General features: G+C 58.6%; 2 protein-coding genes across 3 annotated transcripts in view; one reads left to right on the forward strand and one right to left on the reverse strand.

Moving 5' to 3' along the window:
- Positions 1 to 15,523, forward strand: part of ATP6V0D1 (ATPase H+ transporting V0 subunit d1) — a 37,543-nt gene extending 22,020 nt beyond the window's left edge. Inside the window, exons 2-8 of the mRNA XM_043435597.1 lie at positions 1,333 to 1,504; positions 9,375 to 9,553; positions 10,946 to 11,025; positions 14,252 to 14,329; positions 14,454 to 14,630; positions 14,759 to 14,836; positions 14,933 to 15,523. Of these exons, the coding sequence (XP_043291532.1) occupies positions 1,333 to 1,504; positions 9,375 to 9,553; positions 10,946 to 11,025; positions 14,252 to 14,329; positions 14,454 to 14,630; positions 14,759 to 14,836; positions 14,933 to 15,094 (926 nt within the window). The 3' untranslated portion in view covers positions 15,095 to 15,523. The remainder of the gene's footprint in view (positions 1 to 1,332; positions 1,505 to 9,374; positions 9,554 to 10,945; positions 11,026 to 14,251; positions 14,330 to 14,453; positions 14,631 to 14,758; positions 14,837 to 14,932) is intronic.
- Positions 15,524 to 16,016: 493 nt separating this feature from the next.
- HSD11B2 (hydroxysteroid 11-beta dehydrogenase 2) lies at positions 16,017 to 25,694 on the reverse strand. Of its 2 annotated transcripts, XM_043435599.1 has the most exons (6): positions 25,627 to 25,694; positions 24,724 to 24,850; positions 17,703 to 17,915; positions 17,401 to 17,586; positions 17,154 to 17,291; positions 16,017 to 16,949 (listed from the first exon to the last, which is right to left on the reverse strand). In XM_043435599.1, exons 2-6 carry the CDS (start codon positions 24,752 to 24,754, stop codon positions 16,537 to 16,539), a joined length of 981 nt encoding a protein of 326 aa, XP_043291534.1. In that variant the 5' UTR covers positions 24,755 to 24,850; positions 25,627 to 25,694; the 3' UTR covers positions 16,017 to 16,536. The 2 variants fall into 2 exon arrangements, with proteins under 2 accessions (XP_043291534.1, XP_043291533.1); XM_043435598.1 differs by lacking the exons at positions 24,724 to 24,850; positions 25,627 to 25,694 and adding an exon at positions 21,350 to 21,857.
- Positions 25,695 to 26,031: the final 337 nt, after the last annotated feature.

Consider the following 26,031-nt stretch of genomic DNA (forward strand, 5'->3'; position numbering starts at 1 on the left):
GCCGTAATCCACACTCCCCTGCACGTGCCCACACAGCTTCCTTCTCAGCCACTGTCCTTGGTGCTGCCATGGCCACCGCAGTGTCCTGCATTTCAGAGTTCAGGAGCAAACCCTCCTGCTGTCTTCACCAATGCTCTTCCCAGTCTTCTGTTTGTTCCACAGTAATTTACTGAACATGAAAATGCACCAGAACAGACTTGGTTCTTGGCTCTAGGATACTGCAGTGACCCAGAGTCCCTGCAATCATGGTTTGTGTGCCCCGTGCTGGGTGGGATGTGATGTGTTAACAAAGAAAAGTGGCACAAGTGAAGAAAGAGAGTGGTAGAGCTTCAGAAATGGCTTCTGGAGAGGGGCATTGGAGGAGAGCTCATCACTTTCTAGCAGGGGGACAGGGAGAGGCCCTGAGGTAAGGGTGCAGATGCGGTGGGGGTTCTGCCTGGTGCTGTCCGAGCGCTCTGGCTGTGGGATGGAGAAGAGACTGAGGGGCGGGAGGCAGGAGCAGAAGCTGGGAGCCTGGGTGTTGCCACAGTCCCCCTTGGACTCACCCGTCTGCTTCCCCAGGGCCCTTCTGCTCTGTCTTCTCACCTCTGTCCCTGTTCCCTCACCTCTGTTCAGAAGAGCTCAGGAGAGCCTGTGGGCTTGGCTATCTGCCTGCAGCTGCTTCTCGGGCACGGCCAGTCTGTCTTCCCAGCTTGCCTCCTACTCACACCCCTCATTTGCCCTCGGCCACTCCTCGCTCGTGCCATCCTGCAGCTGTTGCCTTTGCATTTTCCTGCCCCTGCTTTTTACCTGGCCCAGCCTGGAGTGCTCCCTCATCCTCCGCCCTGCCGTAGTTCCCTCTCCACTTTACCCGTGGCCTGGGGCATGTCCTTAATTTCATATGCGTCATTTCCGCCACAGGGTATGTTGGCTTGCTCCTCTGAGGCTTTGGAGGGTAGGGCCCATGTCTCATTCTGCACTAAATTAGGCCCCCTGGAGCCCACCAGGCAGGAGAGCCTCAAAGGCTGCGGGTTGTGAATAGCATGTTGGGTTGGGGTTTCCCAGGCCTTCTTGTCGTTTGGAGGAACAATGCTTCTACTTGTGCTTGGACTCTGGGCCCCAGTGTACTGGCTCAGGGCACAAGGGTCTGGAGCATCTCAGGGCCTTGGCCTGACTTCCCTGGAGTAGGCTCTGAGCCAACAGGGAGGTGGAGGTGGGGCTGGGAGGTCAGGGTAGCAGCAGGACACAACGGCCGGGGAGGGGCTGGGGCCCAGAGTTGGGGTGGGGACGAGGACTTGGGATCCTGGGGAGGCTCAGCACGGCCAGCTCTCAGCCTCCACCCTTGGGTTTCAGACCTGAAGCTGCACCTGCAGAGCACTGACTATGGCAACTTCCTGGCCAACGAGGCTTCGCCACTGACAGTGTCTGTCATTGACGACCGGCTCAAGGAGAAGATGGTGGTGGAGTTCCGTCACATGAGGAACCATGCGTATGAGCCGCTTGCCAGCTTTCTGGACTTCATTACGTGAGCATCCTCTAGAGTGCCTTTCCTCCTCTGCCTGCAGAGTCCTCCCAGGTTGAGTGGCCAGGCTGGTCATTCAACAGCCCTGAGCCCAGGCCATCACCTATAAAATGGGTCACCAGCTACTTCCTGCTGTCTGGGAGTCAGGTGGCACAAGTGTCCCATGTGGCCATGCTGGGTGAAGCTGCCTCCCCTATACCCCTGGTGTCACAGAGACAAGGGGTGACAGGAGCCATTTCTCTCATTCACCTTGAATATTCACAGGTCCCAGCCCCCACCCCGCCGGGTTGGGTCAGGGAATGGGCAGAGCTCTGAAGAGTCAGGTTTTGAAGAGGGACCATTTAGGCCCTGTGGCCCTGTCTGGGCTGCAGGTCATCTGTTGTCTCTGCCCACGGCCCTGGGTCTCGGGGAGCGGGGGCAGGGTGGGGAGGGTGCTAAGCACCTGGCCGCCTTTCTGAGTTCTGGCCCAGGCCCCTGTCCTGACGACTCTTGGCTGCCAAGATTTCCTGTGGTCTAACCCTTGGGTGCAGGCCTACGTCCACGAAGCTCCTGGAGAAGATGACAGGAAAGGACCCTGGGTCCTCCAGGCTGGGGAGGCACTTGGATGAGGCAGCCTCTGCTTGCCAGGTGCGCCTGTGGGAACAGGAAGGTAGAGAGGCCCCTCTGCCAAGGCGGCCCAGGAGCCAGGGGCTGGTGGACAAAGAGATGGCCCATGCCAGGTGGTTGCCCAGTGCAGGTGGTGGACAGAGGCGAGGGTGGCTGGCGTACAGGTGTGCACCCCACGTTGTTGGAGTGTACGCTTGTGTTGTGGGAAGCCTTTCAGCTACTCTTCTGTGTACTGGCTAGCTTTAACCATTCCCTGATGGTGGTACCCCCAGACCGTGGATCTGCACACTGCCACACCTACACTTGCAGGAACAGGGCTGGAAGCCTGCCTCCCAGACCCAGCCAGAAGCAGCTGTTTGCTCGAGATGCGTTGCTCAAGTAGGGGCTGTAGCCGAAAGGGCCCTGTCCTGGGGTGGGGGTCACAGCCTGGGACACCCGCGGGCTCAGACTCTCTCCTGGCCCCCGGCCGCCTTCCGGGGGGGCCGCCCTGCTGTCCTGGCTGGGTCTGTGATCACACCGCCCTTGCCTCTGTTAGTGTACAGCCAGCATGGTCCTGTGGGCCGGAGGCCAGAGGAGGGGTGGATCTTGTGCTGCCGCATTGGGGCTTGTACTGCAGTGCCTGTCTGTCAGTCAGCCCCTAGCCTGGGCCTGTGTGGCCTTCACCCCAAGGCCAGGGCCGAAGGACATACCAGGAAGCAGTGCGTTTATTACCAGAGCCCAGCCTTCGCCTTGTTTGCACAGGGCTCCCTCAGCTTCCTGGTGAAGTTCTGGCCCTGCCAGCTAGGCCGGCCAGAGGAGGCTGACCTCCTGCCAGCGGTCGGAGGGCAGATGTCATCCATCTTGCTGCCGGCTTGGCCCCCTGCCTGTGCCGCCTGGCCTGTCTTGGTGCCCTCGGAGACTTGATCTCAGCCTGCCAGGCCATGAAACTGGAGACGACTATGAGCGTGACTGAGGCCTCACAGCCGCCAGCTCTTTGCTGGAGGTTGGCTGCAGGCACCAAGGGTGCTTGAAGCGGCCAAGCGCTGTCCTGGGGCAGACCGTCACTTCCCCGCCCCTTCCATTCATGGGTGATTGTGGCTCACAGTGTCCCATCCCCTCACTCCTGCTTTCTCCCAGGAAGGACTCAGCAGCCACGTGTCAGCCCCTCTGAGCCTGTGGCTGCTCGCTCTATGACCTCGTCATCTCCAGTGACCCACTCCTCTAGTCTCCACTTCAGCCACCCCTGTGATGGCTGCCCAAGACCATGTCACCACCTGGAACCGCTCCACCCCTGAAACCGCTGAGTCAGGCACCCCCTCTCTACCCACGGCCTTCAGGCCCTCCAGCCTACTCTCAGTCCCTCGTGGGACACGGGTTCCGGACTCAGCAGGGTCTGGACCTCGCTTCCTTCCCCACCACCCCTTCTGTCTTGGTTGTCCTCCCTCCGCAGCTGAGGTTCCCTGATCCATCATTCGAGCGCTCTTCTGCCAACATCCGCAGCTCTCTTGGCCGCCCAGCTCATGGTCCCGCCCGGCTGGCAGCTCCCCAGCCCTGGAGGAAGCCCAGCAGCCTCCAGCCTGCAGGCGCCCGCCCCCACCTCCGCTGCCGGGAGCGGAGCCGGGGAAGCCAGTGTTGGTGGATTTTCCCTGCTGCCAGACAGGCACGCTCATCAGTTCAGCTGGCCTGGCCTGTCCCTGCCTAGCTGGCTGCTTGCTCTTCCCACTCAGCACTCTGCAGCTCCCCAAGCTTCCTTCAAGGTGGGGAGACCACCTCCCCATCTTAAACACCATCTATCTCCTGTCTCCAGCCTTCTCTCTGGGTAGATGGCCCACCTCTTCACTTCCACATTCTTCCCAACAGCATCTAAAACAGGCTCAGATCTCTCACCGTTAAAAGCCCATCCCGTGTGGCCTGAATTTTTACATTCACTCTCTGTTCTCTCACCACCTCCATCCTGAGCCTCCAGCCCACTTCCAGCCATCCCGTCATTCCACCACAAGGCCCTGGCTAAGGTCACTGCTGACTTTGATGTGGCCAAGGTCTCCAGGCTTAATTAGGAGCCACATCCGTCTTACCTCCTTCCAGCAGTCTGCTTCCTCTCGTGGTGTCTCTTTGATTTAACTCCTGCCTCCCTGGCTGCTCCTCCTCCTCCACCTCCTCTTCCTCCTTTCCACCTTCTTAACCTCCTCCACCCCGAGTCACTCCAGGAATAAGGAGTGTTGCAGAAAGAGGTGAAGCCTTCCACAGGGGCCTGTCCAGGGGACCTCCCCCACCCTGGGGACTCACCACTGGCTTCTCTGAGGAGATGGCTGTTTGGCTGAGGCAAAGGGCATTTGAAAGAAGAATTGGGGGAAGGCTGAGGGAACCATACATGTCCCGAGCAGCTAGAGCCTGAAGCCCCTGGCTCTGTTACCTTCTGGGAAAGAGATACCCTAGACATGTCCAGAAAAGGGAGCATCAGCTAGATACCCCATCATGGGTGTTGAGGCTTGCAGGAGCAACACCACTGCTGTCCACAGACAAAGCTGGCCCAGCTAGGGCAGCGGTTGGGACCTGCACAGAGGTTAATCTTCGCTCCAGCCTTCAGAGTCTCTTAGTTGCCTTTAGAGCTGCCCCAGGATGGTGGGCAGGCTTCTGCAGGTGAGTTCCTTGTCACTGAGGATGTGCAGGCAGAAGCTGGGCAAGGCTTCCTCTGCCCTCCCAAGATGAGAGACAGTATCCAGTGCTTCTGTAGACCCCAGCCAGCCTTCAGCCAGCACACATGACCAGTGTGAGCTCTGGGCCAGTGCCAGGAGGGAGGGAGATATATGGATGCAATGGAATGGGTGCTCGTGGTGGTGCAGATAGTTTCTGGGGAGGCTTGTGGGCAGCTGCCATGGATGGAACGAAGGGTCACAGGAGGCTTCCTCATTGAGAGAACTCCAGGGTCAGATGGGGTTCGATAAGCCACTCAGAGAGTGGGTGGCCAGAGTGGGGGCAGCTGCCTCATGTTCAGTGGAAAGGCCCTGAGTGAGAGACGTCCCACTGAAGTATGCCATCACCAGTCATGTGGTTTTGAGATGACTCAGCTCAATTTCATGGTGAAAACATGTGATACTGCACCAACAGCTCCTTCCAGGCCCAGCCATTCACTTGCATGTCTGACATGGGACAGAGCCTTTATTAGGGCTTCTTAGCTTTGGAGGGGACCTTAGTCTGGGCCATGTGATGACGGCTTCCCAGAGGAGAGTAGGCCCCAGAAGGGGAGCTGGGAGAGGGGCTTGTGGGATGAGTGTTTGGTCTCTGGGGAGTTGCAGGTGGCCTCAAAGTCCTCTGTCCTTAGATAACTGAGTTTCCCTGGAGCGGGCCATCCAGTGGGCAGCACCTGCCTACAGCCCAGGGCACCCACTGGCAGAGCCTGGGTGACCCGCACCATCTGGGGAGGAGAGGTCTCATAGTCTGGTGTGCCAGGGGCTTCAGTGTCACCAGCCAGGTGAGGGCAGCTGGAAAGAAGTTTTGTCTCAGAACTATGACCTCAAATGCCCAGTATGCCTGTCAACACACCTGCCACTGTCCCCAGGTCACATTGCTCAAGCCTTGGGCTCTGCTGGGTCACAGCAGGCATCAGGTATCCTTAGGTTTCCCAGTTCTGGCCCCCCAGCCTTCACTGTCTGCAGCTACCACCTCTGAATTGATGGCAGGGTCTCTGTAGGCTGGGGTGCCTCGCTCCCGCCCTGAGGGACAACGAGTAATGACACTGTTCTCCTGAGCCTGATGGAGAGGGTACAAGTGCTCTGTGATGCCCAGAAGGCTCAGGTTGAGTGGGAGGACCCAAATGGACCTCAGGAGAGGGGCAGGATTTTAATAAGGTGAGGGTCAGGGTCTCACCAACTCTGCTGGGGGCTGTATTTCACTCATCCTGATTGCAGAGGGGAAACTAAGGCCTGACAGTTAAGGCCTGTCTTCTTTCCAGGCCTGAAGCCATAGCTTGATATCTCTTCACTTTCCACTGGGGCTGGGCTCAGTAGGAGCCAGATGTGATTGAGCACAAGTACGATTACTAGCAGCCTCTGTTCGGAGCTGTAGATGGGCCAACTGGATGAGCTGGTTGGGGTGCGTAGTCATCATGGCCTGCTCACCAGCATCAGACCTGGCCCGGAGGGCCAAGATGATGAGACCGTGGGAGTTAAGCCATCATGCTCCAGCAGGTGGCGCCAGAGGGCACAGCAGAGGGACGGGGCTTGGCTGGGGGCTCTGAAGACTTCTTGGAGGAAGTGGCTTTCTGAACTCCATCCCAAGACGTCTGTCAGCCCAAGCTGACTCTTTGAAGGCACAGGGTGAAGGAAGGCCTCTGGGCAGAGGAATACAGACTGCCCCACTCCCACCCCAAGAGGGCCTCTTTGGCCTGGCGGGTGGATGCCTGTCCGCTCCCCAGCTGTTTTCCTCTGGAGGGAGACGCTGACCAGCTGGAACCTCACTCTGTCCTATTAAGGCCGAGTAGGGGGAGGGCCGGGGGAGTGACTTTCTGGGGGCAAGGAGGCAGCTGCTGAAGCCAGACTACGACGAGGAGGAGGATTTCCCTGCCTGCTGAAAGCCTTCACCTTGGGGGACAAGCAGACAGCTGGGCCAGCAGCATCTCTGCCTTGCCCTGCCTCCTTTCATCCCACAAAAGGAGATCCTGGCTCTCATTGGGCAGGGGAGAGGAGCAGGGGCTGCTGCCATAGCAACTTTGTCATTGACCTGGGGGAGAGAGCTGCTGGGCCTGGAGCAGGGTTGTCCAAGGCTGGCCTAACCTAGATAGAAGGGGGGCCTTGGAAGGAAGTAGGGGGCTTTACTTGGCTTAGCATTTCCCTTGGTGCCCAGCCAGGACTTCTAGCAGGAGTCTGCGGGCAGCCGGCGGTGGGCTATCACCAGCCCCCACATCTGCTGTCGGTGAATCATAGCTGGCCTGTTCCACATCACTGGAGGGACGGCCACAAAGCCAGACAGTGGAGTCTTCCCACAGGGCTCACCTCCGAGCCAGGTCAGGAGGGCCCTGATGGCAGCCCCATGCTCAACATACATGAATACTCTGTGGTACAAGGAATGGGGAGGTTTAGAGAAAGGAAACTGACTTGTGGAGAGTCCTCTAAGAAGACACGGTAAGATGGGGAGTGTAGAGTCAGGGCATGGGGACCTGGACATGGGTGGAGGTATGTGGACACTGGCCAAGGGACATTGTGCTCCTCTGCTTCATGGGGTGACAGGGCCTGCGGCCTGCAATCCCTGCGCCTTACATCCTCTGACAGTGGGGCTGCTGATGCTGGTGGTGTGGGATCAACCGGTTGGATAGTACAGCTCAAAGCTGTAGTGTTCCCCGCCTGCCTGTCCAAAATCTGGTGAGAGCGTGAAAGAGCACCTTCAGGTTTGGCGTGGGATCTCTGTGGCTCTCTTAGGGAGTATCAGTGGGGCTGGATGGGCCACAAGTGGAGTGTTGTGGGTCCGGGGGTGCATGCGATTCTGGAGGCAGCAGGGGCAGGATAGGTGTGCTGTGCAGGGTAGGGGGCGATGCGGGCTGGGACTGGCAACCACGGCACAGAACCCTAGCGGGTTCTCTTCGAAGTCCCTCCATGCTGCCAGCTGGGTCAGGTCAGGGACAGAAGGCTGGCCGTTTGGGCCCCTCGGCTCGTGGCTGCGAATAGCCTCTGTCTGCCGCCCCCGGTTTGAGGAGGCAAGCCTGTCTCTTCTCAGCACACATCCTGCAGCTGACCCAGCTGGGTTGGGGGCGGAGAGAGGGCAGCTGCCTGGCCCCAAGCCCAGGAGAGCAGAGGTCATAGCAGGGCGCTGGGTTGGGTGGGAGCTGAGGGAGTGTGTAGCAAGCAGGGGGGTGGGGGTCAGGTCGGGACAGGAACTGTGGTTTTCTTCTCCTGCCGCCTTCCTGGCAGGCCCTGTGGGAGCTCCCCCAGTAGCCAGCCCTGAGCTGAGGCCTAGGCCACCACCTTCCTCCTTTTCTTCCCTTGGAATTGGGGGCCACTTCCTACCTTGGACAGTCTCAACACTGGGTGCTCAAGGTACTGTCGCGGGACAGCTGGTGGCCCGCCTGACAGCTCAGTGGGGTCTGTGCTCAGTGCTCAGGGCAGCAGCCTCCAGGTCAGCTCCCGCTCTTCAGTGGGAGTCCCTCTCTGGCCCCAGAGCGGTCCCCCGCATGCCCTGAGCTCATCACTGGTGACAAGCCGTAGGAGTGTTGTGGCTCCTGCAGCCTGACTGGGGCCCTCTGTCCCTCTTCACCCCATTTCTCATGCAGGTGATTACAAGAGCTCTGGGCCACGGCCCCTTTGTGGTCTTGTCCTAATGGGCAGAGGCAGAGCCCCTGGCCGAGTCTGAACCCAGAGGCCCCAGCTCTCTGCTGCCCGTGCACTGTCCGCACTGGCCTTCTGGGCTGGGGGGCGCAGACCTGAGCCCCAGCTCCTTCCGGGTCTCCTCCAGGCCATCCTGGCTGGATGCCTCGCACTGGCCTCAGGCCGTAAAGGAGGAAGCAGCGTCCTGTTCTCGCAGTGGGCTGCACAGGACAGCTGTCTGCCTGTTCGTCTCAGCCTGACCTGCGGCCTTACTCTAGCGGGGGCCTCCCACTGGCTCGTCTCTGGTTTTCCCTAGACACGCCTCTTCCTACCCAACTCCTCAACCTTCCCCTCCTCTGGCCATCTCCCCCCCGCCGCCCCACCCCCATCTCCCCGCAACAGCCAGAGTGACTGTGCTGCTCTTGCTTGTATCCTGCTGGTGGACCTCTCATGCTCCAGATGAAGTCAGGACCCTCAGCCGGGCCCATGGGACCTGCCTCTAGGCTCCAGGCGGCTGGCAGCACCGCCCTGATTCCCCTCCCTCTGCCAGCCCTGACAGAGTTCAGTTCCTCGAATGCATCTGCCACTCAGCAAATGCCTCCAGGTCTTTGCACACGCTGTTCCCTCTTCCTAGAACATGCTTTCATCTCTGAGTTCTTTCATTCCCCAAGCTGGCCTGTGTCTCCCACCTCCGCACACCCATGCTTCCCACGTCCTGCCAAAACACTGGTTAAAACCCAGAGGGTAGTTGGTGACCTGCTTCCCCGTTACTCGCTCACTCGTAGGGCATGAAGTGCCCCCACACATCCCTCAGGGAGGGGCCGTGTCTGTCCTGTGCTTCTGGTGCTGAAGGAGGGGCACCCTTGGACAGGGAGAAGAGCCTGAGGAGGTGCTTGCAGTTGAGGGGTTGAGCCAGCACCGCGTGGGGGATGGGCACGGCATCGTGTCCGGACTTCACGGGCGCCGTGCTGTTGTGTGCCTCCCTCCCGCAGTTACAGCTACATGATCGACAACGTAATCCTGCTCATCACGGGCACGCTGCACCAGCGCTCTATCGCCGAGCTTGTGCCCAAGTGCCACCCGCTCGGCAGTTTCGAGCAGATGGAGGCCGTGAACATCGCACAGACACCCGCTGAGCTGTACAATGCTATTCTGGTGGACACGCCCCTGGGTGAGCGGCCCTGGCGGAGGAGGGAGAGGCGGGCAGTGGCATCAATGTCAGTGCCTCCGGGTGGGGTTTTTTGGATCCCTGGGGGCAGCCTGGAGCCAGAAAGTAAGGCCCACCCATGGCTGCTTACCTTTTTCTTCCGGTCTGCCTTGCCTCCCATTCTCTTCTCCTTGCCCTGCCTTCTGCTCCCTTCCTGCTGCTTTCACAGGGCCAGGCAGACTACCCCCAGGGCCTGACTCAGACGATCTAATTTCATGAATCTGGCTGATTGCTCAGAATGCAGAGGAAGGCTGAGCTCAGGGGGCCTGGGTCCCTCCGAGTCTTGGGAGCTCTGACAGACTGTGGCCCTAAGCTGGGCTGTAGTGACTTGCTGCCCATGAGGCAGAGGAGGGACGCAAACAGCTTCACTTGCTCCACCAAGCAGGTCCCAGGGGCCAAGTCAGGCAGTGTCCAGCAGGATGCAGAGTTCATGTCAGAAGCCAAGGAAGGAAGGAGAACTGGGAGCTTCCTACAGGGCCCCGCCTAGGCAGCATTGGCTCCTGCCTGCCTTGGAGGGGGGCTGGAGAGGAGGCACTAAGGCTATCGCCAGCTAGTGTCCTCACAGCCAGCATCCTAGTCCCCAGCACACCACCTCCAGGAAGCTGCCAGGATTGTACAACTGGGCCCAAAGCTGCACTTGGTCCTGCACCAAGAGGCATAGGCCTTACCTGCTTGGTCTTATCTATACAATATCTTATATCTCATGATAACTCTGAGCTAGTTCTAGGCTGTTGGTGGCTTCTTCAGGTTCTCCATCTCTAAAGAAGAAACAGACCAGTGAGTCCATGAACTCCCGGAAGATCAAAGGGCTCTCTTCTGCTTTGGCCTCTAATGCCAGCCCTAAAATGGTTCCCTGGGTCCCTGGTCCCTGCCCACCCAGCTGTCATACTCAGGCCTTGTTCTGAGGAAAAGGAGTTTTCCACATGTGGGCCCCAGGCCCTCCTGGGAGATGCAGAGAAGTGAGCGCCAGGCCTTGAATCCACAGCTGCCCCTGGAGAAGGGAGGATGTCACGGCCTCTTATGCAAGCCTGTCTTTGGCATGATCTGAGCTTGGGTCTGCCCCAGAGGCGATTAGATCATGTTATGGCTGGCCGCCTCCTTATAAATCAATTTTAGTAGCAAGAAGGCAAGAGAAGCTCAGGTCAGTATACATGGCCTGGAGTATGGCTTCGGTCACTTCTAAGGCAATAGTCTAGGCCAGGTTGGTGCCCCCACCCCCACCCCCCACTTCCCAGCCAGATGGGCCTTGTGGCAGGGGTCCTCTGTGCCCTGCAGGGGGAGTTGAACATCAGCAGGATTCTTGCCTAGGCTGAGAGTCCGCTCGCCCATCCCTCATACCATGTCTTTCCTCCCCAGCGGCTTTTTTCCAGGACTGCATCTCAGAGCAGGACCTCGATGAGATGAACATCGAGATCATCCGCAACACGCTCTACAAGGTATTGCCCCTGGGCCCGATGGTGGTGGTGAAGTAGGTTGGTGGGGCCCATGGGCATGGTGGGCTGGTGATTTATTGGGGTGCTGGGACAGCACATGGGGCTCCTTTCCCAGGGGCTTATCTGCTCACTTTCTGGCTCTCGTGACTGGCACAAGACTGCATGGAACAGGTTCTCTGTCCCTCGGGCCCAGATAAAATCAGCAGGGATGGCTAGGGCTCCTGGATGGCCACTCCCCCTGCATCCAGGAGGGTCATTGGCCACCACCCAGGCCATAACTCTCAGGCTCACCCAACCTGGACTGTTGCCAGCAAGGAGCACCTGAGCATGGTGGGAGAGGGACCCAGCCAGGTGTAGCCAGGTCCCTGTGTCCCTCTCATTTTCCCGGGTCTAGGGCCAGTGCCACATGCCACCATCTTCAACCCTACCCACCTTCTGCTTCCCATCAGGCTATGCACAAGGTGATGACCCTTGAAAATAGAGTGGGCTTGGGATTCCTGGGTCAGCACTGCCCCGGCTCAAAGAGGTTAGGAGCAGGCTTGGGAGCCAGAGAAGGGTGCTGGACAGGGACCAGTGAGGACTGTTTGGGGCAGACTGGGCTCTGGCCATAGTGAGGACCTCTGATGGGTCAGCAGTGGGCAGCCCCTGAAGGGGGCCTGAAGATAGATAACACTTGATGACAGCCCTGCTGACCTAACCCTGAGAACATCTGTCTCTTGGATCTTTACAACGAGGCTCTGCTCCTGCCCTGCTTGGAGTGAGGTGGCCAAGACAGTGGCAGCCTGAGCCCACGCCCTCCAGTCTCGCTGCAGGGGTCTGGGCCAGAGGGCAGGGCGGGTATGCCATGGGTGAAGGGCCCACCTGGAGGTTGTAGTAGTGGAGGCACAGGGCCAGCACGTGCAGAAGCCAGTGTGGAACACGAGCCAAGTGGCAAGCAGTTCGCTGTGGAAGTACTGGTTCCGGCTGGACAGTGGGAGATAGATCTGGAAGGAAAGGATCAAGTCAGGCACAGAATCAGGTCCCCCAGAGCCTTGAATGTCAGGCCAGAAGTTTGACTTTACCCTATAGGCAGGGTCAGCCAGCAAAGATTTTCAGCAGGGCAGAGTATCATCAGAGTTTGGAGGACAGACTAGTGGGGATGAGATGAGAGGTAGGAAGGCTGTTGGCTTCTGTACTCCTTAGGGCTGCTCTGGGAGCTAGGTAGGCATCAGTATGCCAGTTGAAAGATGAAATTGAGGGCTCAGAGAAGTGGGGTGGGCTGCCTGAAGCCACAGCCACTGGCTAGACCCTGGGCAGCACTGTGCAATGCGCGTGGCTCAGCCTGTCTGCAAAGCAAGTACTCTCGTCTGCTAATTGGGAGGTGGGGAGGGTGGGGCAAGGGGTGTGGTGGGGGCAGGCAGTCAGAGCTGGCTCTCGTGTGTTAGTGCTCACAACCCACCCCCCCTGCAGTGCTCCTGGCTCCTCGCCGGGTTCCCTGCCCTGAGGCAGGGTGAGGGGTGAGGCTGTCCCCTCGGCCTCACCCATGCCCTCACCAGGCCTGACTGGTTCTAGCTGGAGTCACTGGCGAGGGCTGCCTGGGCACCAGCTTGTAAACACCGACCCAGTGCTGTGGGCACCATGCCAGGCCTGCCTGTCAGGCCATGTCCCAGTCCAGTAGCCACAGATGGGAGATTACGCGGACCCCCAGTAGCGGGTGGGAACCGTGGGCAGCTGGTGCAGTAGACGTGGGCTGGCAGACGCCAGGGGACAGGGTGGGGGCGGGAAGGTGACCTTGGTACTTGGGCCTTTGGGGTCTTGCCAGTTTCTTCAGCTGCTCAGCCTCCAGAAGAAAGGCTGGGCCTATTCCACGAGCCTCCACCACCCTGGGGTCCGTCTTTTCAGGGTCAGCCCAGCTTGGCAGAGGCTGGTGGCTTCCCCCACGGAGAGGAACTGTAGGTCCCTCTGGGACAGGCCTGAGATTTGGACACACCCAAGTTGGCTGGTCATAGGGAAGGAGATGGCTGGGGATGGTCCCAGGGGAGACTAGTGCCACTAATCCATGGTAGGATTGGCAGCTGTTTCTATCACCCAAGTCCTCTGCTGTGCTGGGGTCCACTCTCCCTTCCCAAGCTGCTTACTCCTTGACTTGCTCTAGACTTTTGTTTCCTGTGACTCAGTGGTCCCCTTGGGTCTTCCCCTGAGCCCAGCTTGCCCAGTGCTGCTGGCCAGGCTTGGCCTGGGCTCGTGGACCCCTGGGTCTCTTCTTACTTCCTCTCTCAGCCCAGTAGAACCTGTGCCCATATCAGTAAGTGCAATGTTCTCTGCAGCTTGGAGGGCAGACCTCCACACAGAAAGCTTCCCCTGCTTCCCCAGCTCTCACCCCCAGCTCAGAAGCCTGTGGAGCCAGAGTCCCTGTGGCTGGGACCCCAGAGGATCTGAGCAGAGGAAGCTCCCCAGAGGTCATGAGACTATGCCCCCCTTCCTTGACACGAAGAGGTTCAGGGAAGGAAGCCTGGGCCTGGCTGGTCTGAGGAGTTAGTCCTGGGAGGGACCTGAGGCCTGGGCTGACCTGGCTTCTCCTTATGCCCAGCAGATCCAATTTGCCTGGGCAGCAAGTACTTGTTCCCGCTGGCAGCCCGAGTGTCCAGCCATCGCGCTGCAGGGCTGACATCCACGCAGGCAATAACCATCCCTCACCAGGAGCTGGGTTGACAGTCTGGTTCCTGCTGTGTGGCTGCCTAGGGGATGGGAAGAGGAGGAGGTGCTCTTTAAGGTGGGGTGCTGAGCGGGGCTGGGGCACCCAATCCAGGCCATCTCCGTGAGCTCTCAGGAATCACCGTTCTTCACTAGCCCGTCAACATGTGATTTTCTGAGGCTGAGGGGAGATTTGGAGAAAAGGCAGGCAGAGAAGCACGGGCAAGACAGGGCCCCTGTCTGAGCCCGATCCTCTGTGCGATGAGGGTGTGAGGGGCACTGCACCACGAGGCAGACAGTGGATCAGAAATTGCTCTGTCGCTGCTGGGTGGGGGAGGCAGCAGCAAGCTACTGCTGCTTGGCTAATGCACAGTGAAAATCTGTGACTGCTTTGGGGGCTCTGACATGGGGGCTGCCCTGGCCAGTCCACTGGTATGATATTTGGATTAACCATGAAAGGAGCTGGGGAGGGAAGAAAGGAACTATGAGGGGGAAGCCTGGCAGACCCAGCTCGAGTCTCCCTGCCTAGGCTGATTGAGCCCCATGCCCTGCACAGGCCTACCTGGAGTCCTTCTACAAGTTCTGCACCCTGCTGGGCGGGACCACAGCCGACGCCATGTGCCCCATCCTGGAGGTGAGTGCTTGCCCCCTTCCCGCCTGCTGGTGCCCTGGCCCTGGCGTGGGGAAGCCCTGATAACTGACTGGCTACTGCCTCTCTCCCATTTTGTCTCTCCGGCACCTGTGCACTGGCCCCACAGTTTGAAGCAGACCGCCGCGCCTTCATCATCACCATTAACTCCTTCGGCACAGAGCTGTCCAAGGAGGACCGTGCCAAGCTCTTCCCACATTGTGGACGGCTCTACCCGGAGGGCCTGGCCCAGCTGGCTCGAGCTGATGACTATGAGCAGGTCAAGAACGTGGCCGACTACTACCCGGTGAGTGCCCTGACTGTGGGACGGGGGGCAGGTCTGTTGGCACCCACATGCCCACCCCACACCCAACAGCACCCTTGTGCTCACGCCTCCCTTCCCCCTCACCCCCCACCCCCGCTCTCCCGGGTCAGGAGTACAAGCTGCTTTTTGAAGGTGCGGGCAGCAACCCTGGAGACAAGACCCTGGAGGACCGATTCTTTGAGCACGAGGTGAGTGCTGGGCCTGCTTGTCGAAGGGAGGGGTTGTTGGCCCAGGCCTGACTCCGGTCCCAGCCCCTTGCACACCACTCTTTCCTTTGTCTGCAGGTGAAACTGAACAAGTTGGCCTTTCTGAACCAGTTCCACTTTGGTGTTTTCTACGCCTTTGTGAAGCTCAAGGAGCAGGAGTGTCGCAACATTGTGTGGATTGCCGAGTGCATCGCCCAACGCCACCGCGCCAAGATTGATAACTATATCCCTATCTTCTAGTACCCTGGACAAAGGCTCCCCACAGTGCGTGTGTATATGTGTGTGCTGTGACAAAGCTCACGGCTCATCTACCTGCCCTGGGGGTAGCACACTGTCCTTGTGGCTGCCCCGCTTCCCTGACCCTCTCCGAGACTGCTCTTAGGCCTGCAGGGGGGCTGGGCACCTGCTCCCCACACTAAGGATGGACCAAGCCACCACCTCCAGGGCAAGGAGGCCCCCTCAGCCCTGTGTTTACAGCCGCTGACGTGTCTGAGAAGCATGTGGTCACTTTTGTGTCCCTCCCTAACCTGAGAACCCCTGGGGGCAGCGTGAACCTTCTCTTCCCTCAGTGGGCCCCCCAGAGCCATGGCCAGGATAAAGTGTGTGTGTTCTTGGGAAATGAGGGAGTAGCTCTGCCCTTCCAAGATAATAAAAACTTCTCTAAGCCCAGCAGTCTTCTGTCTTCTTTGGGCCCTGGCCCCTCTCCCAGATTCCCAACTTGCCTCAGGCCTCCTGAGGCCCACCCCCCCCCCACCCAAGCCTTCTATCTCCCTTCCTCAGGTGGCAGCCCTCAGCTGGCCTTGTCCCTGTGCAGCCAGGCTCCTTGGGGGGCGGGAGGTCGGTGGCAGATGGCCCCTTTCTCTGCTGGAGGCTCCAACAAGCCCATGGAGTGGGCTTCTGACTCTAGAGGGCCCCCAGGGCTCCCTGTTTGCTTCACTGAGCACCACAACTCCCTGGGCTGGGGTCATTACCCCCATTTCACTCTGAGGAAATCTATGGATATGTGATCTGCCCAAGGTCACTGAAGGGGGTTGGATGTAAACCAGGTCCTGTGCCCAGAGCCTCGGCCCCCATGCTGAGCCCTGGGGGTTGCCCAGGCAGTTCCCAGTCTGTCACACGGCCACAGCCTGTCACCTAGGCAAACAGAGCATCTCCCCCATTCTAGGAGATATAAAAATTTGTCTTTATTCAAAAAGTGGCAATCAGGTGAGTATGTAACCTCCCTGTGGCTTGGGGGGCTTGAGGTGGGTGGTCAGGGCCCTAATCCTTGAGCCAGTCAAGAAACAGGATTCACCCTTCAAATCACAGCACTGAGGCACTGGTGCCAAGAAATAATCCTGAGGGGGTCCCCAACGTACCTAGTCTCGCCTTAGTTTGCAGAGGCACTGTGGGACCCTGGCTAAGGCTCTAGTTAAGCCTCGAACTAAACTCCCCATCCAGCTGGGTTCTGCATGGTGGAGCCTTGTGCCCAGGAGGGTCTGTTTGGGCTCATGAAGCAGGAGAGGCCCAGAGATTCACTGGAAAGCCTTCATCTCACCAGGCCTGGCCTGTGGCATCGGCAGTGCATGGGGTTGGAGTCCTTTGGGCCAGGCTCTAGGGCAGACCTGGGCGTCAGAATACCTGGAAGAGGAGCAAGGGCACAAGGAGCCTCCTTTGCTGGAGCTGCTCTACGTGCGCCCTGCTCACTGGGCAGTGGGAGAGGGGTCTGGTCTAGGGCCTTGGTCCTGGGCTATGTCCCGGGCAGACGTCAGGCCAGGCTGGCCAGCCTGTAGTGCTCTCGGCACAGAGGGACTGATGAAGAAGGACTGTAGGAAACGCTGCCGCAGGCCCTCAGGCAGGTAGTAGTGGATGAAGTATATGAGCCCCAGGCCATGACCTGGGTAATAGCGGCGGCGTGGCTGGGCCGCCAGCAGTGCATCGGTGATGGCATCTACCACCGGGCTGAGGTCTGGCAGAGCCTGGCTCAGAGAGTGCAGGAACTGCCTATTCAAGTGCTCGATGTAGTCCTCACCATAGGCCTGCAGCAGCTCTCGTGGCAGGGTGGCCAGCAGCTGCTGCTTGCGCTCTTCCCACCGGTGCACGTCCTTCACTGACTCTGCGGAAGGAGTGCCAAGGCCAGAGTGGGGTCAGTGAGGGAAGCCAAAGCCAGACCCAGGTCTCTAACTCACAACCTGAGACCCGCCCCCAGCCAAAGTCACGCCCACTCCTCAGACCTGGTCCCACTCCAGAGAAGACCACACCCCCCCTGCCTTCCTCCTCCTCCCCCCACAAACCCCACCCCCAAACCCCTGAGCCTCACCTGTCTTGAAGCAGGCAGGCTGGATGATGCTGACCTTGACACCCCAGGGCAGAAGTTCACAGCTAAAGTTGCCCATAAGCAACGTCAAGGCCGCTTTGGAGGTCCCATAGGCAGCCAAGCATGGAAACGGCATGTCTCCTGGGGATGGATTGGGAGTGGGGGATGCCTCAGCCTGGGCCAGGGACTCCAGTATCTCTCCCCGCCCAGCAGAGGCATCTTTTCTGCTCCAGTGCAGGAGGACCCTCACCTGCTGGGCTGCTCACGGTCACAATGCGACCACTCGAACGACGCAGCAGTGGCAAGAGGCCTTTGGTCATCTCTAGTGCACCAAAGAAGTTCACCTCCATGCAGGTGCGGAACGTGGCCACTGGACACAGCTCTGCATCCGCCACAAAGATGTTCTGGCCTGCGTTGTTGACCAGGCCCCACAGACCTGAGGGCATGGAGCCAGGAGGGAAGCTGCGGGTCAGTTCTGCAGCACACCTCCAATCCTGGCCCCCTCACATCTGCCCGGCCATGCCCTTTCCCGGCGAAGTTGAGCCTACTGACCAGTGCTGGCGGTGTGGACCTTGGTGAACTCCAGCACACGGCTAATGTCTGCTGGCTTGGTCAGGTCCATCTGCAGCAGCTTCAGACGAGAAGAACAGCAGGTACGTAGCTCTAGGGCGCCAGGGCTATTCAGATCCAACACGGTGGCCAACACTGTGAAGCCCATGGCGTCAAGCTTCTTGGCCGTCGCGTTGCCAAAACCAGAGTCACAGCCTGGTCAGGGAAGGAAGGACAGCCAGTGAACTCCACTATGGCCCAGTTCAGCCTGAGACACCCCAGGGTCACCATGGCCTGGATGGGATCCAGGCTTCTGACTCCAGACTTCGCAGCATCAGCAGCCCTCCCCTCCTAGGCCCATCTTTGGGAGGCTTGGACCCTCTGGCTGAGCTCCTGAGGACCAAATCTTTCAAAGCTGTCATCTCCCTGACCCCTCATAGCTACCCTATCAAACGTGGCTTATGATCCCCACTTTACAGATGAGAAAACTGAGACCTGGTAATGCTAAGTTGCTTCCCTCAAAGTCACTCAGCTGGCACACAGTAAGGTCAGGACTCTGTTGGTAGGTCAGCCAGTCCCAGCTGAGACCCAGCCTCAGCCCTGATGTCCTTCTGTCTGCTTGAGATCAGGCCTCAGCTTGCATGTGCAGATATTACTTCCCAGCCTCCCTTCGTTTCTCATTGTCCTTGCCCAGCATTCTTCCTCTTACCTGGACACTGAAGCAGCCCCCCTTTTTGGTCCTGTCCCACCTTGTCCCCTTGAATCCATTCTCTGCCTAAGTAGCCCGAGGGATCCTTCCCAAAATGACAATACCCTCTGCTTCTGAAAATCTCTCCAAGGCTCCTCACAGCCCTTAGGATAAAGCCAAAGTGCTCTGTTCCCATCATCTAGGCCCTGTACAACCTGAGCTCCACCTTCCTTTCCAGTTCAGCACCCTCTACTATTGTTCCAGGCTCCAGGCAAGCTGGAGGCCCATATCCACCTTATGCTTGACCCTTGGAATTCCAGTGAATGGCAACATTGGGACATTCTCTGAGCCTCAAATAACTTGCCCCCAGGACAGGGTCACAGTGGATGAAGACAAGAACAGACCTGCATTAGAATCCCTTCCCACATCCATCAAATGTGATCTGAGGTCAGTTACCACTCTTGGAGGCTTAATTTCCTGGTTTTGGTATGCAGAGAGATAAACCACGAGGCAGAGCCAGTGTAGGGGTCTAATAAACTCCGGCTCCCTTGATTGTTCCCATTCCAATCCAGCTCCTTGGGTGGTCGATAAGAGGGGGTGTGGCGAGGGGGTGACCAGTGAGGAAGGAAGCTCTTTAGAGCCTGCCCCCATGGTGGTCCTGCTGATCAGAGGTTACAAAGTGGTTCTGCACAACCAGCTCCCCTCTTCTCTCTGTGGAGAGAGAAAACAAAGCCAGGGGGCTGCAAGCTGGGCTTTGTGTAGCTGGGAGCCCCCTAGCCAGCCCCAGCTGAGGGGTGCTTCCTGGGCAAGTCTGGCTGGAGGAGGGGAGTGAGCACGTGTGTGTGTGTGTGTGTGTCCCCACTTGCCTAACCTCCCATCCAGAGCAGACAAGCCCTTCATGGGGAAACTAAGGCCTCCCAGAACCTCAGCTCTGAGGTCCCAACACAATCCCCCACACCTTTCATACCCTCTTGCTCACCTGTACACACTCAGAAACCTACGCATACCTCCAACCTACCTGCAGAGAGGCATGAACAACAATGGCTCACTCCCATGAGACCTGTACTGCCCAGCAGTGCACACATGTGCACACAAAGCACCCAGTCGCTCGACCCAAACCCTGACCCCAGGGCTGAGCTCCCCAATAGCCTCGGCTAGGGGTTCTCAGGAGCATTCCCAGGGAGGGGTGGGTGGCAGCTCTGGCAGGCTCAAGGCACAGTGTTCCTAGCAAGTGAGGCAGGGCCTGGTCACCTACTTGTACTGCAGTGAGTAGTGGGTGAAGAAACCCCAGAGTTTAGGGGCATTGGGAAGCTTGGAGGTCAACTCTCGATGTTTAGATGGGGTGGGTTGGGCAGTCTGCTTACCCTCCTCCATTGCGGGACTTTGCAACCAGAACTGAGGGAAGACTCAGTCTCACCTCACTCTCCAGCTCAAGGCTAGGAGATGTAACAGTAGTGGCACAAGGACCTGAGGTGAGATCCCAGGAAAGACTGCCTGGGTCACTAGTATCTGAAGATGACCTGGGTCCTGAGGAGGCTAAACTCACTAATTGGAAGGCAGGAGGGGAGCTGCCCTGTCCTTGGGGGCAGAAGCTCTTTGCTTTCATACCAGGAGGTCTGTCATCTCTCCTTCCTCAAACCACTAAAACTGGGGTCCCTTGAAACTTCTCACTCTACTCTGAACTCACATCTCTCCCACCCAACCTGAGCCATCCTCTATCTCCACCATCTTTACTGAAGCTCAAACCCTCCTGCTACCTTCACCTCAGCACATTTTGGCTTCTTGCTGGGCATTCAAGGCCCCTTCCAAGAAACAAATGCTTGTCTCACTACATCTCAGCAGCCAGACTGCTTACTGACTGCCCCCCTCCCCCCCAGGCCATGCTCATTCCTGCCTCAAGCCTCCGTCCCACACCCTTTGTCTGATCCAAAACACCTTCCACACTCTTACCTATCTCCACCTATCTTCTGAGGCCCAGCTCGATCAAGGATGGGCTCTTCTGGGAAGTTTTCCCAGCTTCATCTGATCATGCAGGGCCCCCTACTGGACTGAGGTCTCTGAGAAGCCACTCACCAGTGCAAGAGAGCAGAATCCCGAGCACCTGTCCAAAGCCATGGGGGTTAGGGGACAGACCAGGCTCCCCCTCCCCAATACAGTAGAGCCCGTAGTGTGCTATACAGTAGTGCCCCCTGACTTTTCTCTCCCTCTCCACTTCTGGGTCTGAGCTCCTCCTTTCCTCCTTCTGGTGATAGATTTATTCCTTGTTCCAGACAAAGAGCTCAACAAGGTGGCCAGAGGCACCTGAGCCCAGCTCTCTAAGACCTCACCTCTTTGCCAGGCACAGAGGACCAGGAGGAATGGTAGTGGCGTAATGAGTGCAGACTCTGGACAACTCCTTCACAGTCTGGGTCTGGGGGGTGGGATCTGAGGGGTGGCTGAATGTCCAGCTGTCCCTCATGATGACCTCAAGCTTTTCTGAACTCCAAGGAGCCCAGCCAATTGGGAGAAGGGGGTCCCAACTCTCCATTTAAGCCTATTCCTCCTGGTCCCAGGGAAGAGACAGGACCTCCCACGTGGGGATGTTAGGCAGAGTTCAAAGCGGTGAAGATTCTCTTTAGTCCCTCAGAGCAGTGTCCTCTGTCGGAAGACTGCTGTCTTGGAGAGGGACATAGCATAAACCCCAAGCTCCAGGAGGCTCCTTTGGCAGTCTCCCCTGCGCACCTGCCCACTCCCTGCCTCCTTTTCCCTTCAATACTCCCCAAAGCCGTAGGTAGTCAACCCGGACTTGGGGAGGTGCCCTGCGCTTCCTACTTGGCTGGCCCCCTGAACCCAGGGGTGAGAGGCTTCCCCACTTCTCGGCTGAGGGTCCCGCGTTGCCTTGGCATGCCCACAGGGAGCCCTCTGGGTGTCCGGTCCCGCCCTCGAACCGGGAGTCGCCGCGCTCCGCGCCCCGCGCACTCACCGGTGATGAGCACCGCGCGAGTCGCCACGGGCAGGCGCTGCGGGCGCGCCAGGCGGGACAACACGATCCAGCCGGTGGCGGCCAACACGACAAGTGCGGCCAGCGGGGGTAGCAGGCGCTGGCACAGCCAGTCGAGCGCGGCCAGCAGCACCAGCGCCGCCAGCAGCGGGCAGCCCAGACGCAGGTCTGAGCGCAGCAGCTGCAGCAGCGCACGGGCCGCCACGAGCAGCCAGGCGCCGCCCGACGGCCAGGGCCAGCTTTCCATGGCGACCGGGCTGGAGAGCAGGGATTGGGACTCGGGGCTGGGACGCGGGGGTGCAGCAGGACACCAGCCAGGACCGGGAGGGGATACTGGCTTTCTCTGTTCGTCCTCGGGCCGAGCTTTTAAAGAGCCCCGGGGGCGGGGGCGAGGGCGGAACGGAGGCGGGGAAGGGGCGGGGCTTTCCTTTACTTCTCTGCCGGCACCCCGTGCAGGGCAGGTGCCCCCACCTCTACCTCCCGCCCTCTGCCCCGCCCCCGCGGTCAGATCCTCTTTCGAAGAAGCCGGAACCAAGTCCCAAAGTTGCTGCTCAACTGCTCAACTTGCCGCTGGCCGTGCCAAAGAGAGGTGCGGTAGGTCTAGTCCTAGTGGCCGGCATGCGCTCACTCCTGCGCTGGTCCGCTGAGCCACGACTGCCAGATGAGCACATCCACAGCTCACACTTGCTCGGGACACCTGAGGACACACGCAACCTCCATCCTCACATTGACCGCACCTCCGCGGCCAGCCGGGCCTGCCAGAACACCTCGGGGAACCAGCCGCCCTCACCTGACAGCCTGGGCCAACGCCGGTGCATACACCACGCCTTGAGCTGCCGCAGGTGCCTAGCACACACGCTCACACCGAAGCTACCCGCGGCCACCGACCTATTTGGGGCTGGGGGCTGGGTGGAGCAGGGTGACAGACCAGATTCTTGGGAGTCTCTGCCCCACCATTCCCCACTTCCTTCCACTTTCCAGCCCTGGGTGTGCAGCAAACCCCCTCCCCACACTCCGCCTCCCCCCACCTCCTCCTGCCACACAAGTGTACATGTGTGGACGTGAGTGTGTGGAGGGGGGTTCTGAGGAAGCATCTAGGCCTCCCATTAACTCCAGCCCACTCTCCAACCCCAGGGACCCCAAGAGCCAGGCCAACGGGGACACCCGGGGAGTCAGGGAGGGCAGCCTCTAGGACAGGGTGATCCCTGCCCTGCTCCCAGGATCCCCCAGGGTATAAAGTGAGTGAGTGTGGGTGCATTTCCCTGCCTATGTGTATGAAGGTCTGTGTGTGTGTGTGGCCCTGTGGGCCCTCACTCTGCCCACCCCGGTGGCTGGCACCCTGTGCTGGCATCCTTGCCAGGCTCTGCCAGCACAGGAAAGTGGCGCCAGTACCTCACTGCCAGGCCCTGTGCTGAGGTCGGTAGGTCAGCCCATGGTGCAGGGGGTCCCTGCTCCTTCTGAACCCTTGCCCAGTGCCTCATCCATGCCCACACTAGGTCCTGGGGCAGGGGGGGTCATGGGCCCCTCCCAATTATGTTGCCCATTCTCTATCTTAGATGCTCAGGTTCTGTGCCAGGGCTTCAAGGCAATGCCTCCTCGAAGCCTTCTCTGCCACCCAGGCATGGCCCCCTGGTGAGCCAGGGTTATCTCAGGAGGAGCAGGGAGACAGACCTACTTAAGAGGTCCTTCCCAGAGCCACTTCTGAGCTTCTACTTCTTCCTCCTTCTACTGTAAGTACAGATGACAAGTTAGCCCTGGCCCTGGGAGGCAGGACTGGGAAGGATATGTGTGTCTGACCCGGGGTACATGACCTTGTATACCTGTGTATGCCTATATTTGTGTACACTCTTTCCATGGACTCCATAGCTTGTCCATACACAAATGATATGTCTGTCCCTGTGCCATGACCCTGTATATGCATGTAAGCACATTTGTGTATGTGTGTTTTTTGGTGACTCCCTTGGTCTGCGTCATTCTTGGGAAACTCAGGGAAACATTAATTTTCCAAAATGTGCTGACTCCTATCGTTCTGAACCTGTGGCCCAGTCTCACAGGTGGAAACAGCAACCTTGACCTGGCATCCCAATATGAGCTGTAGACTCTGGGTTGTGGGACCCACACCCTCCCAGCTTTAGTCACCCTACTGAGAGTCTGAGTGTGGTTTCTGCAGCTTCAGACCATTAAGTCCCTTGGGACTGTGGAGGGGATGTAGAGGAGAGGATGGGGGGCGGGGGTGTCTCAGGCAGCCTTCAAGGTTAAGGCCACACAGGTAGTACCAGAGCTTGCCAGAGTAGGAGTCAAAGGGCAGGGAGTTGGAGAACTTCCCTGGTGGTCCAGTGGTTGAGAATCCATCTGCCAATGTAGGGGATACAGGCTTGATCCCTGGTCTGGAAAGATTCCACAAGTTATTGGGCAACTAAGCATGCGTACCACAATTACTGAGCCTGCGCTCTAGAGCCTGTGCTCCACAACAAGAGAAGCCACCGCAATGAGAAGCCTCCACAACACAACAGAGTAACCCCTGTTCGCCATAACAGAGAAAGCCTATGCGCACAAAGACCCAGCGAAGCCTAAATACATAAATTTTTAAAAAAAGGGTAGGGAGGTGGAAGCTGGAAAGCAAGGTGAGGAGAGTCTGAGAAACAAGATCCTACACTCCTGGGAAAGAACCATGAAGGACCCTGACCCACTGGGAAGCCTGGGATGGGGAGAGAGACTTGCTGAGAGAGGAATTCAGGGAATTGTCTTTGGTTGTGGAGTGTAGGATGCTAGGATGGGTGGGGCATGTTTCCAGTTCAGCTTCTGGGACACTGCGCCACCTTAGACAGAAATATTTGTCTTGTGTGGTTTGGGTCTCGTGGATGATCTTCCACATTCGTATTTAACACCCCTCTCTCCCAGAAATTCATCCTACTTCTTAGGCCAGGCCTTCCTCCCAGGACCTATACTCCAGCTCACTGTAGCCACCTGGGCAGCTGACTCCTTACCTCTCACCAGGTGGAGACATTCTGGAAGTAGAAGGAAGGTGGTTTAGGCAGTCATGGCTGGGAGGGGCTGGCCCAGCCCTGTCTGAGGCCTGGTGCCAGGCTGTGTCTGCCCAAGGGCAGAGAACCAGCCTCTGCCAGAACCAGGAGTCTGGGCTGGCAGGGCCCTCCAAGGAGGAGAAGGGGGAGCAGAGGGCAGGAGCCCCAGCAGATAAGGGAGGGTTGGCAGGGGCAGAGAGATGAAGGGCAACCGGAAGGAGCAGAGCCCCTGAGCCACCTCACCCCTAGGCCCTCAACCCACAGTCTCCCTTGGTCTCACCCCTGCCCTCACCACCCACCCCACTCCTTAATCAGAAACTTGGTGAGCCAAACCTTCAGCATGCCCCAGGCTCTGGAGGGCCATGAGGTGGGTTGGGGGCTGGCAGTCTGGCTCGTCTGCTCCAGCTGAGTCCAGCAGCTCACTGGCACCATCTGCTGGCCTTTGGGGGAGGGCACGGCTCTGAAGGGGATAAAGTGAAGGTGACTGTTGGATGTGAGGATGGGAGGAACAGAAATCCAGGATGGGGCCTGCCAAGTGGCAGTCTCTAAGAGCTCACTTTCTGTTCTCTTAACACACTGCGTTTCTGGAGCCAAGCGCTCCCTATCACCCCTTTCTTCCTCTGTGGTCAGGTTCAGAGGCAGCAGAATCCCAAGGAGGCCCTGCTCTCTGCTCACCTCTGGCACCCCATCACTCCCCCCTCCTACACAATGGCAGAGAGGAACCTCTTTCTGCCGATGGCCACCCCCTTGCCCAAGTTCCACACCGCATCTCTCCCCATCCTCAAAGACAGCAAACTTGTATTGTGTTCCTACTGTGTGCCAGGCCCCGTGCTGGGCACTGTGGCTATAACAACTAACCACTGGGTCCTTTCTGGCAGCAGGCACCCCAGTTTGGCTCTGCCCTCTCCCCCTGGGAACCACCATAAAGAACTTCTCTCCCTCAGTCCTGTATCCCTTTCCCCAAGCATTGTTCTCATACTCTCCTCCCCACAACACCCGCCCCCTTTCTCGGCTGCTTTTCTCGAAAACTGTCTCCAGTCACCATCTTCACTCTCCTCTCTCCCACTCTAGCTCTGAGTCAGCTCCGGCTCCTGGCCGCGCCAGAGGTCACCAGTGAATGACAAGCTAGTCCTCAAATACCAAGGACACATCTCTGCTTTCAGTTAACTCCTCTGTACCCTGGGCCCTTTCTCCCTTCGGCACCTGCAAAGCCACAGCTACTGGGTTCCCTCCTACCTGTCCGGCTCTCCCTCCTGGCCTCCTTCATAAGCTTCTCTTCCCTGTGGGTGAACCTCTGGCTGTGAAGGGCTCATGCTCGGTCCCTCCCCCACCATGAGCTCATCTTCCTACTCACATGTTGGTGACTCCCACGCTCCTTTCCAGCCAAGACGCTTAATTCCAGGCCCACATGTCCATCTGCCCCTGGATGCCTCCCCTGGACACCCATAGGCCCATTACACTCAGCATGTCCAAAACTGGTCTCATCATCTTCTCTAGTTCTGGGAGCCACACCCTTCCCAGCTCATCTTCAATCTTCATTCCATGCACTGGCCTCCAAACCTCTTGCTCTGTCCCAAGCCTTGGGTTGGGTGCAGAGGCCTCACAAGAGCCCTTTGTAGTGGGTGTCCTCATTACTATTTT

The sequence above is a fragment of the Cervus canadensis genome, chromosome 18 (assembly GCF_019320065.1).
Source record: "Cervus canadensis isolate Bull #8, Minnesota chromosome 18, ASM1932006v1, whole genome shotgun sequence".
NCBI lineage: Eukaryota > Metazoa > Chordata > Mammalia > Artiodactyla > Cervidae > Cervus > Cervus canadensis.